This window comes from Triturus cristatus, chromosome 3_1, assembly GCF_964204655.1.
Source record: "Triturus cristatus chromosome 3_1, aTriCri1.1, whole genome shotgun sequence".
NCBI classification, from domain to species: domain Eukaryota; kingdom Metazoa; phylum Chordata; class Amphibia; order Caudata; family Salamandridae; genus Triturus; species Triturus cristatus.
The window spans coordinates 802350206-802374420 of NC_140583.1; the positions used below are offsets into that span (position 1 = coordinate 802350206).

Genomic DNA, 24215 nt, shown 5'->3' on the forward strand with positions numbered 1-24215 from the left:
TTTCAATTAGTTATTTGAATTTCATTCGTTTTTGTGTAATATGTTGCTATTAATTTAATGTAAAGTATGTTTCATTATTTTTTAGTGTTGTTTTTTTTTATTTGATAATAAATGTTAAGTTTTTATTTCATTTTATTTTTAGAGGGTGGGAAGTATTTCAAATCTATTGTTTAAAAATTGTAATTGATTTAATTAAAAAAATAATTTTGTCTAATTTTTCATGTTCATGTTGCATTTTTAGTTTTATCAATGTATATAAATAGTATAAGATTAAAATTATTTTTCTTGATTTGTTTATGGAAATATATTTTATGTTTGTTTATTCTGTATATATGTAATTTATTTTGTATTAATTTAGGATAGGGCATATTAAATCTGAGTTTTTAGAGTTTAGTATTTTCTCTTCTAATGCTCATGCTGGAGTGGGAACAGTAGTTTTCACCCCTTCAAAACCCAACACTTTCACTACAGTTGCTCAGGTTGGAGTGATAATAGTAAAACTAACTCCTCCAAATTTTAACACTTTCCAGACTGTTGCTTACGTTGGAGTTGGAACAGTAAATCTAACCCCTACAAAGTCCAACTCTTTCACTTTACAGTTGTTTACATTGTAGTCGCAATAGTAAATCTCCCACCTCCAAAGTCCTACACTTTCCTTATTGTTGCTCAGATTCAGTTGGGAGTAGTGAACTTTAAACCTCGAAGTCTAAATATTTGATTTTTTTAAAGTTGTTTTAATATATATTTTTTGTTTTCATTTTAAAAGTTAGTTTAATGTAAATAATGTTTTTATTAATTATTTGTATACTTTTTTATGTTATTGTATATTTTTCTACATTGTGTAATGTCCATTGTTTGCCATAATTCTTTTCATTCAAATGTTTTTATTAGTTTCAATGATAATTAAATTGTTTTAAAATATGTTTATTATTTTTATGTTTACTGTAAATTATTCATTTTTATTTTATATTTATAAACTATGATTTATTTATATTTCTTATATTATAAGTACATTATTTGTAAATGTAATGTTATCTTTAAAATTAATATATATTTTAACATTTATTTAATGGATAATAGTTAAAATTCCATAGTCTTATTCATTTTTGGGCAATGAAAAAGCATATAAAGTCGATATTTATGTCCTCAGTATTTTTTGCAAACATAAGGAGATGATGGATGGAGCGCTGAAACTTTTCAGACACTCACCCCCCCCCCCACACAGATCTTGGTTGAATCCATCATCGTTCTTTAGCTCACTTCGCCACCCCAGTTCAGACACAGCTATATGCAAATCAGCCAGGATATCTTGATTACAGTGGCACAGTGAGCCCGGGACCCACATCTGGGCATACCCGGCGCACTTAGGGCGAGACAGCAAAAGACACACAATTGATGGACGGAATGCAGAACAAATCAAAACATTCACCCCCAGTCAAGAGATCTGAGTTAAATCCATCATTCTTTTGCTCACCATGCCACCCCAGTTTAGACCTGGCCATATGCAAATCAGTCTTGACCCTGTGCCTCATGGGAACAGTCCAGCCCAAACTGCCAAGTCATGTCTTTCCTGGACCGGAAACAAGCATCCTGAGACAGGTTTCGGGCGAAGAGCCCTCATCAGCCAGGCTAGCTTGAATCCAGTGGCAAAGTCACACAGTTTAGTTCCACCTGCTGTGCCTGGAATCCTAGCACCAAATGAAAACAGGCACAAAAACATAGGCAGCAGTGGGTGTGGTTAACACTGTATCATCTTTCCGTATGCAAAATGAATGACTTTTGTGAAAGGCGCACGTATTAAATGAGTCACCGTTGGGGCGGTCAGAACAGTGACAGCTGTACTCAAGAGCTACTCTCAGTTACAAATAACTAGCAAACTAGCATTCACAGTGCTCCCTGACATAACAGTAATTAGGCTTATCTATATGCAAGAGCCGCATTCTTTAACAATTATCTCACACAACTTATGAAAATACAATGCTGTGTTACTTTTTCACGCAAAGCCATACTGCTAATTTACATGCAATGTTCATTTTTAGTAGGGGTGGGCAATAAATTCCTCTCCGCTGGCGGAGTTTTGCCCCCTCTGCATTACAAGCATAATGCAGAGTGGGCAAATCTCCTCTGAGCACTGCGTGGCAGAGTTTTTTCTCACGCGCTGCTTGCCAACGTTATGCTGGTGAGCGAGAATTTCTGTCTCCTGTTGCGATTTCCGACGCTAAAACGGCATCCGGCGAGATGTTCTCAAAGCAGGTGGTCATGACCATTCGCGTTGACAAAACTGTCGCTCAAGTAGAAAATCTACTCGAGCGACAGCAAAGAAGCAGTAGCCTCCGGTGAACTACGTAGAGCAGTTTGCGCTGATTTTGCAGTACGGAACAAGCGCCCTGCGCTAAAAATCAGCTTGACTTACTGATTTCCACCCGCTTCCGTAACTCTGCTGTATCTCATGGAGTTTTTATGTAACTCCACAGAATTTCGAAAAAGGGAATCTTTGCAAGTTCCACCCACCGCTAATTTTTAAGAAATCTGGGCCCCATACAGAATCTCTGTACGTGATCAACTGACCATTTTTATAATTAGTCTACTTTATATTTCTTGCTTCTATTGTTTCGTGTTCCTTAGGCTTGCTTTCCTCATATGATCCCTGAGTGCTACCTCCCCCACTCAATACATCAACACCATCAATGCAGAAGTTCTTATTGGTAGGGTGTTCTGATGACCCTGGTCTGACTGGCCTACAGGGCAATCAGGCAGTGCCCAAAGTCCTGGTCTGACAGGCCAGTTTGTGGGCTGTTGGTGGCCTGATATTAAAACAAAAATTGTCTGCAGCAAGCTCAAATCCATACAATCTCCTAAACCTTGCAAAACACCTATCTTTATACATTCTAAACTACCCTAATTTTCAAACATGGAGCCCTTATTTAGCCTTCTAGTTCACTAATGGGGGCCACTTTTATTTTTTGTGCCTGGGTCTATTTTCTGTCCCAGTCTGGCCCTGCTTATCACTCACCACTACTCACGTGGAGGTATGCAGGGTTGGTGAATATGTTGTGTCCCTGGCTTTGCTGCTTTCACAATTCACTTGATTCTCTCCAACGGCCCAGTTGCTGGTGGCACATGACCTTCTTATGTATCAGACTCCACAGGGCACTAGTCAGGCAGGCAGTCTTTCAGATCCTTTGGCATGCTTGGATAAAGGTACCAAGACTCATCTTGTTGAGCTAGAAAATGGAGGCCTCTCTGAATGGTAACCACAGACAGTTAGCCTACAGCACCCAACAACCAATAAATCTCAGTTAGGTCGTGATTTCTGCTTTTCATAGAAGTATAGAGTGTCATTTTATTGATTCTGTTATTTCTATCTCCCATTAAATGTGTCTTTGCGTGGTGCTCGGTACAGTGTGATATGATTTGTAATGGTGTAATGACCCGGTTACTTACTGGTAATGTCCATTACTCTGAGTCCTGGTCTTCCTCATTCTAGTCTTTACCTATGAGTTTATCTCATCTCGCAGAAATTGTTTACCAAGGCTGACTTTAAATATTTCCCCCAGCATAGCCGTCTCTGTATCCAGAAGTACTGAACTATGTAATTTCCTGAAAGAAACTTTGTGTAATAATAAATAAGCTAGAGACATAAATCAGCCAATAAAAAATAGGAGGTATCCAGTACTGGAAGGAGAAAGACCTGAACTCGGAGTAATATTAAAGATTACCAGGAAGTAAGCGAGTCATTACCTCCTCAGCTATCTTACTCATCCATTCTTTACCTGTGAGGAAATACCCAAGCAGATATAGATTGAATTAATACACACATTTGAAAAGGAAAGAAATTACACAACTCAATGCAACTCCCATGAATGATTATTCCGGTTTACCACACCAGAAAAATAATTTCTTTAAACAGAACAAACATAAGACAATGCATGTGACTCAAAGTCTGTAGGTACGTCACCCCCAACCGTAAACGATGGTGAAGCATGAATGTATGCAGGGATGCCCATGTCACAGCACAACAGCTGTATCATGTGGATGTCCCTTTAAAAGCTGCTCAAGAAGCACACACACCCCTGGTTGATATACCCAGAATTTGAACTGGAATTTGTTTCCCTGAGATGTCATATGATATGGAAATGACCAATTTACCCCATTTGGATAGAGTCGAAGTGAGGAACGCTTTGGTTGGCAGACCAAAAGGGACAAAGTGGGAATCAACTTTATGGAAAGAAGTAGCTCTTTTCAGATAGATGGTTAATGCCTTGTGCACAATCAAGGTGTGTAGCGTAACCTCTTAACAGGGTTGGGATAAAAAAAAAAAGGCAATTCTATGTCTTCCGAGAAATGAAACGCAAATGGGATCTTAGTGATGAAGTGAGGACCAGCCTCAGTACCACCTTGTCCAGTGAAAAAATGGAGGCAAAGACAAGAGAATGAATGTGTCCTTGTGTAACGAAACTGTTGCTCATGTGAAGCACTCTGATATCCAATATCTTTGGGTCTAGTTTGTGCTATATAAAACTCTAAAAAACAAACTTTTTAAAAAAGAGAGCACCAATTTCACTGACCCTTCTGCCCGCGTAAATAGCCACCAAAAAGTGCACCTCTGCTGAGAGAAATGTCAGATCTTCTGATAAGAGTGGTTCAAATGCCAGACACTGCAACTCTTGTAGAACTAAGGGAAGATATATACCAAGCCGGCCTTGGCTAATGTACAAGTGGTCTCCTGAGAAATAACGGGTGGCTAAGGGTGCCATAGCATGCACATGTTACCCTTGGAACACCACTCCTCCTGAGGATCAGGGATGATTGCTGCTTTGATCAACAAAAACTGGATCCCATCTAATAATGCCTGAAGTCAAATCTGATTCTTTGGAGGTGGAATATGCTGAAAATGCCGAGTAGGGTGGCTAACTTAATCTATTCTGTAGCCTTGTGAGACTACCTATCATGCCCATGCATCTGATACAGTGTCTTGCCAAATCTTTTGGGAATGAAGAAGACGGCTTATCACTGGAAGACTCTCGGCACAGTCATGCCTTGGGAGGATGGAATATAGCAGTTTAGGAAGAAGAGGTGGAGGGTTGGAGCCAGGCATTATCTCCGGCCACAACCCCGGCCTCAAAAGGGTTGATGTTTAGGCTTTGAGGTCATTGGACTTGCATATGTAAATCAAGAGGAGGGAGAAAGAAGGAGTTGCGACCCACTCGGCTTCTTTAACAAATATCTAAATATCAAAAGAGAGTGGATCACTGGTCCTGAAAGAACCAAAGATAGCATCAACAGTTAATAAACTGTTAAGAAACCCTCATGCACGTTTTTTCGCAAGATGGTGTTGTAGCGGTATGTTCGATTATCCGCTTTGCTTAACAACGTGACAGCATCATCATTGGGTTACTGTGTGCTTCCTCCACCCGGAGGTTCTTGCCTCTGGTTTTTTCAGTAGTGATCATAAAAGGTGTGTGATAAAGGCATCCCAGTGAGTGTAGGTTAAAAAACTCGTAAAACCAGTCAAATTTTTTTTTAATAGAACTGGGTTCGGGTTTGATTAAAAAATGATTTACGTGCAGAGTCAGACACTTTAGGGTCTGTTGCACTTGGTGAAAATATTCAAAAAAATGGTCGACATGTTTCAGCCCTATCTTGCGCCCCTAAGGGTCAGGTGGGCTTTCTTCAGGACCTAGTGTAATAGTGGAGGAATCTAAATATTTATAGGACTCCTTTGAGGAGGGTGGAGTGAATAGTCCAAACAACACGAGTTTGTTCACTTTGAACCTGTTAGGAGGTGGTGGAAAGAAAAGGTATGAAGACTAGTTTCTGTCAAAATACATGCTGTTACTAAGTTCAAAATTTAGAGCATCAGCCGTTGTTTTGCAACTTAAAATGACAATACTTTAATTGAAACATAATGCCAATGGATAAAAAGGCAGAAATTGACATTTGTTAATGGCAAAAATGGCCCTCTTTTTTTGTATTTCAGAAGGGGTTTGCAGGTGGAAAGAAACAAAACAGAAAAACAAAAAACACAAACACATAGACTATTCGCCATTCTTTAGAAGTGAGAAAACATTTCCCGTTGGACTTGGGAACGCGGTACACGATGTTAGGCTGTCGAGCACAAAGCATCAATGTCATACATAACAAAAAGAGGCACAGGAAAAACTAGGAGCGGAATGGTGAGCCACCTATCCTGTGTTTGTTACAGATCGTTAAACGCCGTGTTACGTGAAGCTGCCAATACTCAGTATACGGACTTCGAATTGTGCAAGGAGATAACAAGAATGTCATGTTACGCTGCCAGTGTCATTAAGGTGAAGATATCACAAGGTGTTCGTATGATTATCAGAACGATTATTCAGGAAAGTAGTGTTCAACGCCCAAAGCTAGACATATATGCTGATTTTTTGAAGGCCGTGAGCGCGCGCAGACTTGTCAAGGCATGCTAGTTTTAGTTGGTCACCGTAATGTGCAAAATGAAAAAATATATATACCTTGTTTTCTCAAGTCGAGGAAAACCTTCGGGGGTAGGAGGCTAAACCCCGCTCTTGGGAAAGGGGAAATGGAAAGAATTTTAAGTAAATTGTATACATTACGTTCCTTCGATGGTCTGCTCGTGTCCGCCTCGGCCGCTACCTTGCGCATGGGTGTTGTCGACTGGTTCTGCCGCTGCCTCTCTTTCCCCGGTATGCCTACTGTTAGTACCGGGTCAGCTTTTTAAAGGGGCCGGGTCGTCACATGGGTAAACAGGGAACGGGGGGAGGAACAAAATTAAATTGCACCTGATTCTGGTTTTTCTTCGTTTTAACGTTGCTTGAAGTTGTTATAAAGTAGAATTTATACTAAAAAAATATGTTACTTCACAACAAAGAGAAAAGTATATCGGGCGATTGCTCGAGTCGGCATCTTCTTATTGTTCATCTGCTGTTTCAATAAAGTTACGGTTGTCGCAGCGCACGTCTCATGGTAATTTTGTCACGCTGCACGTTACATTTTTCTATGAAGATGTAGTCAGATTCATTGTTGAAAGGGGTACTACATTTCTCTCGGAGATGTAGTCGAAATCGTTAGTAAAGTAGTGTGGGGTGATATAATAATGCGGGATCACTCTCAAATATTGTTATATGGTTCCGATATGTAGCTTTATCCTTGGTCATGATTGAGAGAATAGTTCCGGTACATTTCATCTTGGTGGAAAGGTTCATCTTTCTGCCTTGGTATAGTCAGTGCTCAATTGGTGCATAATAGTTGTCATTTGTTTATGCTTAACCAAGGTATATTATCATTAAGTCCCTGTACATTGGTGCGAAGCCGGTGGACCCATCTTTGTTCTTTTTCAAAAAGAATTTTTTCTGCGTTGTGATTTTTTACAGTTAGTGTTTCTAGGATGACCCACTGGAGATGGTTGACTGTATGACCTTTTTCCAGATAGTGGCTACTCATTTTTGTGGTGCTCTTTTTGCATTTAACATTGCTCCTATGTTCGCAGAGTCGTTGTTTTGCTTTTCGACAGGTCATTCCGATATAGCGTAATTCACAAGGACATGTGATCATGTATATCACATGGGTAGTATTACAGTTGGTATGTGCTCGGATTGTCCATTTTAAGTCTGGTAAAAGTTGCAGGGTTTTTGTTGCCGTAGTGAGGTGACAGACGGAACACGTGCCACATGGATAATGGCCGGTTACTGGTACATTACTCCAAAGGCTTAGGGTTGTTTCCAAAGTTGGTTTAGGTGGAGGTCTTGTATGTACCAAAATGTCCTTTAGATTCCGTGTCCGCTTGTTTGAGAACCTCGGTTTTGGCCATTTCAAGGCTCCTGATGTTAGAATCTTCCAATTCTTGTTGATAATTTTCTTTACGTCATTGGACACTGGGCTGTAAGTGCTGACACAGGTGACTAGATTTGTCATTGGTTCTTTCACAGTTGTTTCCAAGAGGGCCTCTCTCGGTTGGTTTCTCGCCCTCTTTTGACATTTTTTGATGGTTCGTAGGGGGTAATCTCTGTTCTTTAACTTCTCGCTCAGATCTTTCGCTTGTTCTTTATAATCTTGAATGTTACTACAGTTGCGTCTGAGTCGGAGAAACTGACCATATGGAAGGTTCTCTCTCATTGGGCGCGGGTGGAAGCTGTTGAAGGAGAGTAAACTGTTCTTCGCAGTAGCCTTGAAAAAAGTCTTTGTCTGGATGGTATTGTGGTCAATGAAGATGGTGACATCTAGGAAGTCAAGTTCGTTTGGGCTTGATGAGTATGTAAATTTCAGCCACTCGTCTCTGGTGTTCAGCCACTGGTGGAATTCAATTAGTGTTGTTGTGTCGCCTTCCCAGATTAACAGGACATCATCAATATACCTTTTCCAGAAGATGATCTGGTCAAGAAAGGGGTTGGTAGGACTCTGTACGAAATTAGCTTCGAAATCGCTCACGTACAGTCCGGCCACGCTCGGCGCGAAGGTACTCCCCATGGAAGTACCATGGCGTTGTCGGTACATGATGTTATTGTATTCGAAGTGGTTCTCGGTGAGTGCTAGCCTGCAACACTCCAAAAAGAAGTGTCTTGGCGTTTTGTGGTTCCACTGCTGATTGAACAGTAGGACTTCAAGGGTATCCAGCGTTTTCTCCTGTGGGACGCTGGTGTAAAGACTTTCGACGTCTAAACCAACTAGCAACATTCTTCCTTCTGCGAAGCGTTGGTCTTTTAGAAGGTTAAGGAGTTCTTTAGTGTCCTTAAGATAGGTAGGTGTCCTTTGCACTAGTGGTTTAAGATAGTGATCCGCGAATTGTGACAGTGGTTCGAGGACAGATTCGATCCCAGAGACAATTGGTCTTCCTGGCGGTGGTCTGCGGTCTTTATGAATCTTGGGAAGCGAGTAGAAGTACGGCATCCTCGGTGTCCGGGCAACCAGGAACTCTGCTTCACTTTTGGAGATCCAACTGTTCATTTCAGCTTCGTCAACCATCTGTGTGATGGTTCTTTGGAGACGTTCTGTAGGGTCTGTTGTAATAATCTCATAGAACTTTCTGTCTGACAGGAGGTCCATACATTGTTGCTCATACCCTTCTTTACTAAGCAGCACAATTCCTCCGCCTTTGTCGGCGGGTTTTATTACAAGATCGCCATTTTTCCGCAATGTGTCCAAAGCTAGTTGTTCGGCTCTGGATACATTCACAAATGGTCTCTTAGTTTGATTTTTGAGACCTTCCACTTCTCTCATGATAGCTTGCTCGAATGCCATAATCTCCACTGGAACCTGATGGTTCAGGGGACAGAACCTGGATTTTCGGCGTAAGGTGGTATTGCCTTCTCTCTCTTGTTCATCCTGTTCTTTGAAGTAAGTTTAAGCTTAATTATACAACAGAATTCTGCCATCTCGCATTGGAGTTTGAAAATGTCAACAGGAGGGGTTGGAACATAGCTCAAGCCTTTATTTAAAATGTTTTCCTGTTCAGTTGTAAGGGTAATATCAGTTAGGTTAAAGACGAGGTTGTTGCGCTGGTCCCCGGCTTCGCATTGGTCATACTCCTGGTGTGTACTTGGCGCTGTTGGTCTTCCCAGGTTACTCCCTTTCTTCTTGCCCTGTTGTTGGTCTGGCCTCTCCCTAAAAAAGGAGGTCTGTGTGTGTAGTTTTGACTCATATTCGGTGGTGGTGGAATTCCCATCTGTGGGGGGCCTGGGTAAAAGGGGGCATTCCAGCCTTGAAAGTTCGGATTAAATGGTTGAAAGGGGGCTGGGTGTGGCGGAACGTTGAAAAAGGGGTTATACCAGTTATGAGACCTTCTCCTATTTTGGCGTCTATATTGTCCTCTATTTCTCCTGGGTGTGTAGGTCTCATCACCACTCCAGTCCGATCCGTTGGAAGAGGAGCCCATGCTTGAGTTACTCGAGTTGTGATCATAGTTCTCTTCCGGGACTTTGTAGTCGTCGGCACTATAGGGGTGCATTCTTTCATTTGAGAACTTCTTTAGGTCTTTTCCAAGTTTTTGGATTTTGTTTTGTGTGATATAGTCCCTGGTCTCGTTCATCTCTTTGTTGATCTCTTCAAGTCTTTTTTTGTATACTGTTAGATGTACCATGTTCTTAAGTTTAGTTTCAGTCACCTGGATCTTAATGGTGAGTTCTTCAGTCAACCTGGTAGCTGTTTTTATGATCAGGACAAGGTAATCTCTCGTACACTTCCATGAGATCGAGGACCAATCTTTGCGGAAGACCAAGTCATGCAGGAAAATGCGTGGAGCATTGTTCACCCAGAGTCCTCTTGGTGCCGCATTAGCGCGGAGATATTCGGTCATTATGACCCCATGAATAGCAGTGCGTACTTGTTCTTTTTTCAGCTCTGACAGTTCTTCCCAGTCTGTAGTTTGTGCTAAAGTTTGTGTTAGGTCTTTATCCTGCAGTAGTGAGGGGAGGGACAAAATGGCATTGATTTCGTCTGTAGAGTAGCTCAGGCCTAAATTCTCGGCCATGGCAATTTTAGAAAAGCCTTTCAGTGGGACTTTTTGTCCTGAGAGAAAGGATGCGTGTGATCGTAAGTAACAACTTACAGGGAACTCCCACAGCTGTACGCTGCTGAGAACGTATGTAAATCAAGAGGAGGGAGAAAGAAGGAGTTGCGACCCACTCGGCTTCTTTAACAAATATCTAAATATCAAAAGAGAGTGGATCACTGGTCCTGAAAGAACCAAAGATAGCATCAACAGTTAATAAACTGTTAAGAAACCCTCATGCACGTTTTTTCGCAAGATGGTGTTGTAGCGGTATGTTCGATTATCCGCTTTGCTTAACAACGTGACAGCATCATCATTGGGTTACTGTGTGCTTCCTTCACCCGGAGGTTCTTGCCTCTGGTTTTTTCAGTAGTGATCATAAAAGGTGTGTGATAAAGGCATCCCAGTGAGTGTAGGTTAAAAAACTCGTAAAACCAGTCAACATTTTTTTTAATAGAACTGGGTTCGGGTTTGATTAAAAAATGATTTACGTGCAGAGTCAGACACTTTAGGGTCTGTTGCACTTGGTGAAAATATTCAAAAAAATGGTCGACATGTTTCAGCCCTATCTTGCGCCCCTAAGGGTCAGGTGGGCTTTATTCAGGACCTAGTGTAATAGTGGAGGAATCTAAATATTCATAGGACTCCTTTGAGGAGGGTGGAGTGAATAGTCCAACCAACACGAGTTTGTTCACTTTGAACCTGTTAGGAGGTGGTGGAAAGAAAAGGTATGAAGACTAGTTTCAGTCAAAATACATGCTGTTACTAAGTTCAAAATTTAGAGCATCAGCCGTTGTTTTGCAACTTAAAATGACAATACTTTAATTGAAACATAATGCCAATGGATAAAAAGGCAGAAATTGACATTTGTTAATGGCAAAAATGGCCCTCTTTTTTTGTATTTCAGAAGGGGTTTGCAGGTGGAAAGAAACAAAACAGAAAAACAAAAAACACAAACACATAGACTATTCACCATTTTTTAGAAGTGAGAAAACATTTCCCGTTGGACTTGGGAACGCGGTACACGATGTTAGGCTGTCGAGCACAAAGCATCAATGTCATACATAACAAAAAGAGGCACAGGAAAAACTAGGAGCGGAATGGTGAGCCACCTATCCTGTGTTTGTTACAGATCGTTAAACGCCGTGTTACGTGAAGCTGCCAATACTCAGTATACGGACTTCGAATTGTGCAAGGAGATAACAAGAATGTCATGTTACGCTGCCAGTGTCATTAAGGTGAAGATATCACAAGGTGTTCGTATGATTATCAGAACGATTATTCAGGAAAGTAGTGTTCAACGCCCAAAGCTAGACATATATGCTGATTTTTTGAAGGCCGTGAGCGCGCGCAGACTTGTCAAGGCATGCTAGTTTTAGTTGGTCACCGTAATGTGCAAAATGAAAAAATATATATACCTTGTTTTCTCAAGTCGAGGAAAACCTTCGGGGGTAGGAGGCTAAACCCCGCTCTTGGGAAAGGGGAAATGGAAAGAATTTTAAGTAAATTGTATACATTACGTTCCTTCGATGGTCTGCTCGTGTCCGCCTCGGCCGCTACCTTGCGCATGGGTGTTGTCGACTGGTTCTGCCGCTGCCTCTCTTTCCCCGGTATGCCTACTGTTAGTACCGGGTCAGCTTTTTAAAGGGGCAGGGTCGTCACATGGGTAAACAGGGAACGGGGGGAGGAACAAAATTAAATTGCACCTGATTCTGGTTTTTCTTCGTTTTAACGTTGCTTGAAGTTGTTATAAAGTAGAATTTATACTAAAAAAATATGTTACTTCACAACAAAGAGAAAAGTATATCGGGCGATTGCTCGAGTCGGCATCTTCTTATTGTTCATCTGCTGTTTCAATAAAGTTACGGTTGTCGCAGCGCACGTCTCATGGTAATTTTGTCACGCTGCACGTTACATTTCTCTATGAAGATGTAGTCAGATTCATTGTTGAAAGGGGTACTACATTTCTCTCGGAGATGTAGTCGAAATCGTTAGTAAAGTAGTGTGGGGTGATATAATAATGTGGGATCACTCTCAAATATTGTTATATGGTTCCGATATGTAGCTTTATCCTTGGTCATGATTGAGAGAATAGTTCCGGTACATTTCATCTTGGTGGAAAGGTTCATCTTTCTGCCTTGGTATAGTCAGTGCTCAATTGGTGCATAATAGTTGTCATTTGTTTATGCTTAACCAAGGTATATTATCATTAAGTCCCTGTACATTGGTGCGAAGCCGGTGGACCCATCTTTGTTCTTTTTCAAAAAGAATTTTTTCTGCGTTGTGATTTTTTACAGTTAGTGTTTCTAGGATGACCCACTGGAGATGGTTGACTGTATGACCTTTTTCCAGATAGTGGCTACTCATTTTTGTGGTGCTCTTTTTGCATTTAACATTGCTCCTATGTTCGCAGAGTCGTTGTTTTGCTTTTCGACAGGTCATTCCGATATAGCGTAATTCACAAGGACATGTGATCATGTAGATCACATGGGTAGTATTACAGTTGGTATGTGCTCGGATTGTCCATTTTAAGTCTGGTAAAAGTTGCAGGGCTTTTGTTGCCGTAGTGAGGTGACAGACGGAACACGTGCCACATGGATAATGGCCGGTTACTGGTACATTACTCCAAAGGCTTAGGGTTGTTTCCAAAGTTGGTTTAGGTGGAGGTCTTGTATGTACCAAAATGTCCTTTAGATTCCGTGTCCGCTTGTTTGAGAACCTCGGTTTTGGCCATTTCAAGGCTCCTGATGTTAGAATCTTCCAATTCTTGTTGATAATTTTCTTTACCTCATTGGACACTGGGCTGTAAGTGCTGACACAGGTGACTAGATTTGTCATTGGTTCTTTCACAGTTGTTTCCAAGAGGGCCTCTCTCGGTTGGTTTCTCGCCCTCTTTTGACATTTTTTGATGGTTCGTAGGGGGTAATCTCTGTTCTTTAACTTCTCGCTCAGATCTTTCGCTTGTTCTTTATAATCTTGAATGTTACTACAGTTGCGTCTGAGTCGGAGAAACTGACCGTATGGAAGGTTCTCTCTCATTGGGCGCGGGTGGAAGCTGTTGAAGGAGAGTAAACTGTTCTTCGCAGTAGCCTTGAAAAAACGCAACTGTAGGAACATTCAAGATTATAAAGAACAAGCCTAAGCCTTTGGAGTAATGTACCAGTAACCGGCCATTATCCATGTGTCCAGTGGGTCATCCTAGAAACACTAACTGTAAAAAATCACAACGCAGAAAAAATTCTTTTTGAAAAAGAACAAAGATGGGTCCACCGGCTTCGCACCAATGTACAGGGACTTAATGATAATATACCTTGGTTAAGCATAAACAAATGACAACTATTATGCACCAATTGAGCACTGACTATACCAAGGCAGAAAGATGAACCTTTCCACCAAGATGAAATGTACCGGAACTATTCTCTCAATCATGACCAAGGATAAAGCTACATATCGGAACCATATAACAATATTTGAGAGTGATCCCGCATTATTAGATCACCCCACACTACTTTACTATCGATTTCGACTACATCTCCGAGAGAAATGTAGTACCCCTTTCAACAATGAATCTGACTACATCTTCATAGAGAAATGTAACGTGCAGCGTGACAAAATTACCATGAGACGTGCGCTGCGACAATCGTAACTTTATTGAAACAGCAGATGAACAATAAGAAGATGCCGACTCGAGCAATCGCCCGATATACTTTTCTCTTTGTTGTGAAGTAACATATTTTTTTAGTATAAATTCTACTTTATAACAACTTCAAGCAACGTTAAAACGAAGAAAAACCAGAATCAGGTGCAATTTAATTTTGTTCCTCCCCCCGTTCCCTGTTTACCCATGTGACGACCCTGCCCCTTTAAAAAGCTGACCCGGTACTAACAGTAGGCATACCGGGGAAAGAGAGGCAGCGGCAGAACCAGTCGACAACACCCATGCGCAAGGTAGCGGCCGAGGCGGACACGAGCAGACCATCGAAGGAACGTAATGTATACAATTTACTTAAAATTCTTTCCATTTCCCCTTTCCCAAGAGCGGGGTTTAGCCTCCTACCCCCGAAGGTTTTCCTCGACTTGAGAAAACAAGGTATATATATTTTTTCATTTTGCACATTACGGTGACCAACTAAAACTAGCATGCCTTGACAAGTCTGCGCGCGCTCACGGCCTTCAAAAAATCAGCATATATGTCTAGCTTTGGGCGTTGAACACTACTTTCCTGAATAATCGTTCTGATAATCATACGAACACCTTGTGATATCTTCACCTTAATGACACTGGCAGCGTAACATGACATTCTTGTTATCTCCTTGCACAATTCGAAGTCCGTATACTGAGTATTGGCAGCTTCACGTAACACGGCGTTTAACGATCTGTAACAAACACAGGATAGGTGGCTCACCATTCCGCTCCTAGTTTTTCCTGTGCCTCTTTTTGTTATGTATGACATTGATGCTTTGTGCTCGACAGCCTAACATCGTGTACCGCGTTCCCAAGTCCAACGGGAAATGTTTTCTCACTTCTAAAAAATGGCGAATAGTCTATGTGTTTGTGTTTTTTGTTTTTCTGTTTTGTTTCTTTCCACCTGCAAACCCCTTCTGAAATACAAAAAAAGAGGGCCATTTTTGCCATTAACAAATGTCAATTTCTGCCTTTTTATCCATTGGCATTATGTTTCAATTAAAGTATTGTCATTTTAAGTTGCAAAACAACGGCTGATGCTCTAAATTTTGAACTTAGTAACAGCATGTATTTTGACTGAAACTAGTCTTCATACCTTTTCTTTCCACCACCTCCTAACAGGTTCAAAGTGAACAAACTCGTGTTGGTTGGACTATTCACTCCACCCTCCTCAAAGGAGTCCTATGAATATTTAGATTCCTCCACTATTACACTAGGTCCTGAAGAAAGCCCACCTGACCCTTAGGGGCGCAAGATAGGGCTGAAACATGTCGACCATTTTTTTGAATATTTTCACCAAGTGCAACAGACCCTAAAGTGTCTGACTCTGCACGTAAATCATTTTTTAATCAAACCCGAACCCAGTTCTATTAAAAAAAAATTTGACTGGTTTTACGAGTTTTTTAACCTACACTCACTGGGATGCCTTTATCACACACCTTTTATGATCACTACTGAAAAAACCAGAGGCTAGAACCTCCGGGTGGAGGAAGCACACAGTAACCCAATGATGATACTGTCACGTTGTTAAGCAAAGCGGATAATCGAACATACCGCTACAACACCATCTTGCGAAAAAACGTGCATGAGGGTTTCTTAACAGTTTATTAACTGTTGATGCTATCTTTGGTTCTTTCAGGACCAGTGATCCACTCTCTTTTGATATTTAGTCATTGGACTTGCGCCATGAGTTTTTTATTCTCAGCAGTATTTTTAACATTTCCTCCAGCTGTGGTTAAAAGGTTCGAGAGCCATAGAAAGGAAGTTTCATGAAAACCAATTTCTGAGGGATAGCTACTTTCCATGAGCTCATCTAGTGTGCTGCTTCAGAGGATCCCGAAGCAGCAGCAGAAGCGCTTCAGTTGTCGAAAGATCATCGGATAAAAACACACTTGTTCCAGCATGGCTGAAGCAGGGTGAACAATCCATCCTTTCTTGGATCTGGTTAGCCAATGAATGTAAATCTTTCAATAGTGAATGAAATGTGTACGGAATGTATGCATTTACTCTAATCACAACATTTTACGCTGTGTACGCTCTTTTGACAGCTTCCTCCACCTTTCTATCCATGGGATCTGATAGTAGTGCATCTTCTGAGACAACCCTAAAGGGTCCCGTCATCGCTAACTCACAAGACACTACATCTTCCCATTTGTTAAATAAAAAATATAAAAATGTACAGACATATAAATCTATACATTACTACTCCTCTATATGTTGTCATGGAGCTCTGACCAAATGCCTAGATCATGTCCTCTGAGGCTTGGAAGAGGGAAGAGAAGTTTCCCTGCTTGGCACTGGTGATGTAGGTACAGATGCAGTCAAGGGGCTCTCTACAGTCTCAGTTGAACCAGTCTCATCTCTAACATCAGGTACTGGTGAATGATGAGGCAGATGCCTGAAGTGCAAAGAATCTCACGTGCTGGACTTTCCAGGACAGTGAGCTGCCACCTTACAGTTGAACTTTACTAATCACAACTTTGAAAGAATTAGCATCAAAGGGCGCATCAGATTTGCATCTTCCCTGTTGTCGCACCAATACTCGATCAACTTTAGGGAAAGTAATGTTTTTCACACATCGAAGCTTGTCGGTCCATATTTTCATCTTTTGCTTACAGCACAAGTCTGTTTGACAAAGTTCACCTTCTGTTGGTCCATTGTGGTAACTTGGCCATCATGCCTCTCCCAAACATCAGAGTGGCAGGACTTTCACCTGTATTTGAATGAAGAATTGACAGGTAAGCTTGAAGAGCGGCATGGAGAACAGACTTAAAATCAAGCCTCTCAAACGTAGCACGCTGGACTGTCTTTTTAAGTGTGCTCATAAAGAATTCAGCAACGCCATTTCCTTGTGGCCAAAGAGGTGTGCTTTTCTGATGCTTCACATTGAGTTGATTAAGAGATTCTCTGAATTCTTGAATGGTGGGCTATTGACAGACTTTAGAATTGAAGGAGCACTGCATGTTGCAAAAATGCCATCTAATCTATCAATGGCTCTTTCTTCAGTAGTCGATGAGAGATCTTCTACCAATGGAAAACAGGAGCATTCATCAATAACCATCATCATTTGATGTCCGTTGTCAAGAGGACCAAAGAAATCAACAGCAATTCTCTCCCATACATTTTTTGGCAGCTCAGACATATTCAAGGAATGTTGAGTGATTTTGGGAGATAAGCAATTGTACAAATGACAGGCCTTCAACTCTCTTTCAACTTTCTCGTCAAGAGAAGGAAACCAAACTTGATGTCAGAGAGCTCGTTTAGTGGCAACAATTCCACTATGTCCTTCATGGGCCACTTCAATTATTTGTTGTCTCAGACTCTCTGGTATGCCAATTCTTAAACCTCGTAAGAAAACTTCCTTCTTGAGTAACAGACAGTTCATACTGCACAGTTTTTTAACTTTTGATATTTGTCACGTGTGAGAGGTTGTGTGCTGCTTCCAGGAGTGATGTGCATTAATGACTTTTAGCATCGTCATGTCACTATCTTTGCGCGTTGCAGCAATGACTTGTTCTAATGAAGTAGTGACAGGCGCACTGGACATTACGATGAAGTTAATGTAGGCATCAGCCACTTTGAAAGGGGTATGAGGGCAGTGTACTGGCACTTGTAAAAAGTAGTCAGCAGGGTTTTGATTTTTCCCTGGTCGGTGCATGATAGTGTAGTCATATTCCTGTAATCCCAACATACAATTCTAGAAGGCATCTTGGCTTTAAGGTTGCCAAAGATGGCAAGCAATATTTGATTGTCCATTACAACAGTGGAAGGTTTTCCATATAGGAATACATGGACATGTTTACAAGCCCACACCACTGCTAAGCTTTCTTTCTTTGGTTGCGAATTGGCGAGTTCAGTTTGTGACAAACTTCTGCTTGCCAATGCCACAATTTGCCTTCAAGCATTTTGGTGTCCACTGTGTTGGGCAAGGATCATACCCAACCCGACTGGGGTTGCATCAATAACAACCTCAATATGGAGCTCTGGATCAAAGCAGGCCATTTCAGTGGCATTCTGAATTGTATACATGATTTTCTTAAAACTTTGTTCACATTCGTATGAGCAGTAAAATTAAGCATTTTTTGGTTAAGTCTCTTAAAGGAGCACTAACTGTGGCAAAATCTCATATGAATATGGAACAGCAACTGGCCATGCCAAAGAATGAACGTAACATGGTAACATCTTGCGGGGGATTGGCAGCTGACAAAGCTTGTACTTTAGCAGGATCTGGTGTCCTACCCCCATCAGAAAAGATATGGCCAAAGATTTTGAGTTTTGTTTTGTGGAATTCACGTTTTCCAATGTTTAAAGTTAAACCTTCAACAGCAGGTAAATGCAACACTCTTGTGTAATAAATGTATCATGTTCCATCTGTGTAGCACCGAAGATTATTATATCATCAATGTAATTGAAGGCATTCTTTACACGTTGTATGATACTTCTTGAAAAAGACATCTTGAAAAAGTTTGCCCGCTGATGACACACCAAAATGTAAGCATTTATATCTGAACAAAGCAATATGGGTAGAAAAGGTGGTAATGTACCTACATTTTTCTTTGAGTTCCAATTGATGATATCCTTCATTCAAATCAAGGCAAGAGAAGTCCGTGGCACCATTTAGCTGTGTGATCATGTTGGCAATGTGCGGACCGGCATGTCGTTCTCTTTCAATTGCCTTGTTGGCTTGACGCATATCAACACAGATGTGTACAATTCCTTCACTGTCCTTTTAAGGCACTACCACTATGGGCAAAACCCACGGAGTTGGACCATTAGATCACTCAATGGTATTATGCTTTAGTAATGTCTCAAGCTCTTTCTCAACTGCGTCTTGTATATGAAATGCAATTCGTCTATGTCTTGTAGCAACAGGGCGAACATCCTCATTAATATGCATTTGCACTATCATTGTCTGAAGTTTCCCCAATCCATGAAACAACAACGGGAACTGACTTACTATCTCATGGTGAGTGTTCATGTTGTAGTTCCCACATATCAGTCCCATACAGATATCAGTCCCATATCAGCAGCAATATTGAAAATGAGAAAACAGGCACTTGACGCAGTACCATGAGGTACATGAATGGGTACTTGTACTTTTGTGTTTCATGGTTGCTACGAATGAACCTTGACTCTTTAATGGCGTTGATGCAGCCCATGCATATACTTTAGTCTTCGTGTGAGGGGGCAATAGAGACAGTTCAGTGTGTTTCTCCTCAGGCATGGTGTTTATTGACGCACATTATCAATAATAAAAGGAATGGTGCAACTGTTTACTTTAAGTGTAATTTTCGGACAGTGTTTGAATAAGTTATGTGATTTTACTGGTCGAATGTTTGACTCTTATTCTTCTTTGCATGCTGCCAGTGTAACATGCGCATGTTTTTTCTACTTCGTTTAGTGTTGATTTGCCTTAGCAGATGTTGCTTCTTGGCCGTTCAGGCATCCATTTTGTTTTCTCATCGTGATGTACTTAGCTTTTCCTCCACCTTGCAAACCAATACAAAATGGCTCTCCTTCCCACAGCCTTTGCATACTTGACTAATGCAGGAACATTTACCTTTGTGCGGAAATGAAAATCCACATCTAAAGCACAGTTTCCTTTTTTTAGAGATATTATTTTGTGTCCTTCAGCTTTGTGTTTCTGCTTACTTTTCATGTTCATGACTGACTCATTCTGGGCTCCTCCAGCATCCATGTCAGCAGCTTGTCGATCAGCCCGTTTCTGAGCTCTGGCAGGCATGAGAACTCGCTCCAGACTAAGGGTTTCTCTCAGCATTCATCGTCTGGGTGAATCTGACAGACATCAGTTGATAACTCGGACATGTATAGCTTCTTCTACATTGAATTCATTGAACTTACAGTGTTTGATGAGCTTATCAAGTCTTCCAACAAATTTGTCGATTATTTCACCAGCTTTCTGTCATTCCTGATTGAAAATATATCTTTTGTAATCGACATTCAGCATCAGATTGAATTTGCGATTTAATGTGCCTTTGATCTGTGACTTCATCAGTTTGCGGTAATCTTTTGATTACTGCTTTTACTTCTTCACCTGCAAGATTTTCGAGATATTTGACGATCTTTTTGCTATTTGTTTCTTCCAGTCCATCAATGAAATAATCAAGCGTTTCTATCCAGGCAGACCAGCTATCACCAATATTCTTCTATTTAGCAGTGTCAAATGGAGGTGGTGGTTTCAGGAAGGTGGTGGCTCTATAACCAGTTGTGGAACTTACTGACATTGAGAATCTATGCTTCTCACCTGAACTTGCACCATTCATACCATCAGCAAGTCCTTGCGAAGTGCTTGCTTCATGGTCATTATGGCTAATCTGAATAGGTAAAGCTTCTTTTTTATGTGGCCAATGGAGCTTTTCAACTCTTGAAGGACTTTCGAGTTGTGCAGCACACACCTGGCACGTTCGTTGGTGTCTGCATCAGGGGTCAACACCTCTGTATTCACAACCCTGGGTATTCTACTTGGGTCATGGTGCCAACAGAAGCGGTATGACTCTCTTTTTTTCCGCTTTTGGGTAAGTACTATAATAATTTCTCAACCTGGTTTTCACTGCCTTTAGCGCTTTTATGTATTTGGATATTTTTATTGCTAGCGCTTTCTCTCCCTTATCTGTCACTGCTTCCAGTGCTCCTCTGTAACTGATTGTTTCTGCCTTTAGCATTATCATTTCATACAATTTATAGGTCAGTGTAGCAAAGTGATGCAGTACCTCTTTCACAGCCTTCGTAGCAGACTTCTGGCCAATGATGAGTAAACTTCTCAGTGAGGCTTTCGTTATCATCAAATGCTTCACAGTGGCTGGAGCAGCTCTTTGACCCTTCATACGTCAAACATTGATCTTCACTTTGACTAAGGCACATGTGGCACTCATGAACAGTTTGCTGTACCAGGGCAAACTCTCTGGGAGAGCGCTGTCGATCTTCGGGTTACATTTCCACTATCTTGTCGCCATTTGTACTGTACTCCCCAGCCTGGGTACTCATAAGTGAATACGCCACACACGGAGCATAGTATTACACGTCTTTATTCCTCAGCATATAACTGTGAACTCAGCATTCTAAACATTAACTCTTTTCACTACACCTGAACACTTACATCATAGTTATACAGAGTCCATCAGGAACAAAAAGGGTCCCATCATCGCTAACTCACAAAAAACTACACCCAGTAGGGATATCTTAAATATCAGTAAAGTGAAGCGTGGTTGCTCAGCAAACCGTAATACGGACAAAGTGACTGATGGCAAGATTTACAGTCTGTCAGCTCAGCAATACAGTTATGACGATGCTACATAAGAGACTGCTAAAGCAAACCTTGCGAAAAGGAGAAAGTAAAATTAATTAATTAAAATACATAGAAACGTGTAAAACAACGCATCATAGTCGGGAAGGTGAAGCCTTCCCTTGAGTGCAGAAGAAATAACAAAGGAAGTGAGTTTCAGGAAATTACATATTTCAATACTACTGGGTAATGAGGGGGCCATCTTGGTAGAAGTATTACAAGATGGGCTTGATAAACAATGTCTACAAGCTGGGAACATAAACTCAAAGGTAAGAAATGGACAAGGAAGACTGATGAGAAGATAATGTGATGTGGTATTGTTTTTGGTAATTTGCTATGGTGGAGTAAGAAATGTTGTGGTAGCATTGATTATGATTAAGGTGTGAAATGGTGTGTCTTGGGTTGGGTACAGTGTGATTGGGTGCAATAGGGGTAAGTGGGAAAAGGAACTGTGGTAGGGGATAGTGTAAAAATATGTCTAGAAAATGTTATGTTGTGTAGCCTGTTGATGTGTTGGATGATGTCAGTGTGCTGTTGTGTGGTTTTTATGGTGTGTTCAGTGTGTTTTAGGTGCATCCTCTTGTAGCTTTGATTCAGGTGAGTGTCTTCCAGTTCTTCCACATAGGTGTCAGTGTTTCAAAGTGCAATAGATTCCCCATTCATTTCAAGACTGTGTTAAAGTGCTACATCAGACTGTTTCAGCAAAAACCTCAACAGTGCAGACCAACCTTCAAGGCAAGGTTTCCCTGACCACCCTATGTTCAACTGGTCTGGTGCTCTTACACCAAACATCTTTTTGTGCAGCATAGATAGAGGTCTTCAGTGAGTGCTTGGGTTGAAGTAGTGTGTGATAAGGGGTCTGGGTGCATTGGTTTAGGTCCTAGGCTCTGGAAGGACCCAACAAGGGTAAATACAAGTAAGAAAGAGTTGTCACACTTAACTTGTGTGGCCCTTGGCAAGGATATCTTGTGGCAGAGATCTGGAAAAAGTCAGTGCCATCACATAGCAACCTGCCAGCCAATCACTGCCTGATTATGACCTGAAGTGGTATCGTAACAGGTTCAGGGGCCCAGATGGTCGGATGGGGACTGGCATGCTTGCCCTGAAATTGCACCAGGGACAATACTGCATAGGAGGGATACAGGCAAGATGGAGAATGAAATAGATGGCCTTTGTGGAAGTCCCATGACACACCACCATCCGATCCCTGCCTGATTACTGCCTCGGGAGCCTGGCAACACACCAAGGACCATGAGGCAGGAACAGTCAGGCCAGGGACAATGCCATGCTTCTGTGATGGGAGATGGATAAGAGACATAAAAAGAAGGGACAGGAGGTAAAAAAAAGCTGGAAAGATTGTGTTGATCCTAGTTATGTAAATGACATTCCCATAGCTCTGAACAGCATTCGAACATAGGAGCCTGACTGACTACCCCAGCCCCAATATCCACTCAGAGTCACTAGCTTGTTAGTAACCCTACTTCTTTGTCCCTCCTGCACCTTGGATGAATATCACATTTCTGTTGTAGTGTTGCATGAGAATGTCAGAAACTGACAGGGACTCACTTCCTGTTCTTTGTTGTATTCAGAGAGGAGCAGCCAGGAACGAATGTGTTCTGGAAGTACAAGGCCTTCTTCACCTCTCCGCTGGTGATCTTCTCCTCGACTGTCATCTTCTACATGGGCTTCCTGATGGTCTTTGCTCACGTGGTGCTGATGAACTTCCAGCCTGTGCCCACTGGGCTTGAAATCTTCCTCTATCTGCTGGTGTTCACCATGTTATGTGAAGAAATCAGACAGGTATGTGGTCCCGTGTAATATATACCCAAAGTGGGATACTAGAAAATGGATCAGGAAAACATGTTACAGGCTAGGGTTTAACCACACACACTAAGGTGTCAAGGCTGATAGCGTACACCAAGTTTAAAGAGAGCTGGGAAAAATTGATTCACAACAAGTCAACGCAACCTAGATACACATCACTCACAACTCTGGGCTTCAAGTCAGACAGCTGAAATAATCACACACAGCCTGGGATGCAAAATGGGAGTCAGTATCATCACAATTCACACATTGCTTTGGTCTTGCATATTGAGTTGTGGAGGTGATTAGAATACAGCACTTTTAGGAAGCGATCATTCATACAGAGGACATTGAGGCTGCATCCAGATAGGGAAGAGGCAGAAGTGTGAAAACGGGCATCATTATTGTGAGGTCTGGCTTGTTCCCACCTCAGAAGCAGTACCTGTTAGGGATCCTTTCTTATGTGTCAAGAGCTGAGCCACACAGTGTTGTCCTGCTGCACTGCTCCAAATTGTTGCACTGTGGTTGGGACTTGGAATAGCAGGACCAAAGTGGCAGGGGGCATGTAATGTCGTAATAGAGCAGTCAAGTGTTAGGGCACTAGGACCCTTGACTAGGACCCTTGTGGTGGGAATCATCCTACCAGTTGGAACCAGGGGAAGGAAAGGGAAGAGCTTGGGTAGGAAGTGGGAAGGTAGGTGTTGGTAGTGATAAAATGAAGACATAGAATGTGATGCTTTGAGCACCAGGCAGAAATTCAGAAATTGTACCCTATCACTTGTCATGTCTTCATTGCTGCTAGCTGCAATGTGACAACTGGCGACGAGGATGGGATGCAAGTACCCAGCTGCATCAGTGTTGCCGGATGCGTGAAGAAGGGACCAGTCCGTGCAAAGCGACATTGGAAGCCCACCCCAGTTGCATGACAAGCAGCAGAAACCA

General features: G+C 41.6%; 1 protein-coding gene across 2 annotated transcripts in view; it reads left to right on the top strand.

The window, feature by feature from the left end:
• LOC146861069 (transient receptor potential cation channel subfamily M member 8-like) overlaps positions 1–24215 on the top strand; it is a 187630-nt gene that overhangs the window by 87236 nt on the left and 76179 nt on the right. For both annotated transcript variants that reach the window (XM_085645108.1, XM_085645107.1), the window contains exon 9: positions 23060–23270. In XM_085645108.1, coding sequence (XP_085501234.1) covers positions 23060–23270 — 211 coding nt within the window. The remainder of the gene's footprint in view (positions 1–23059; positions 23271–24215) is intronic.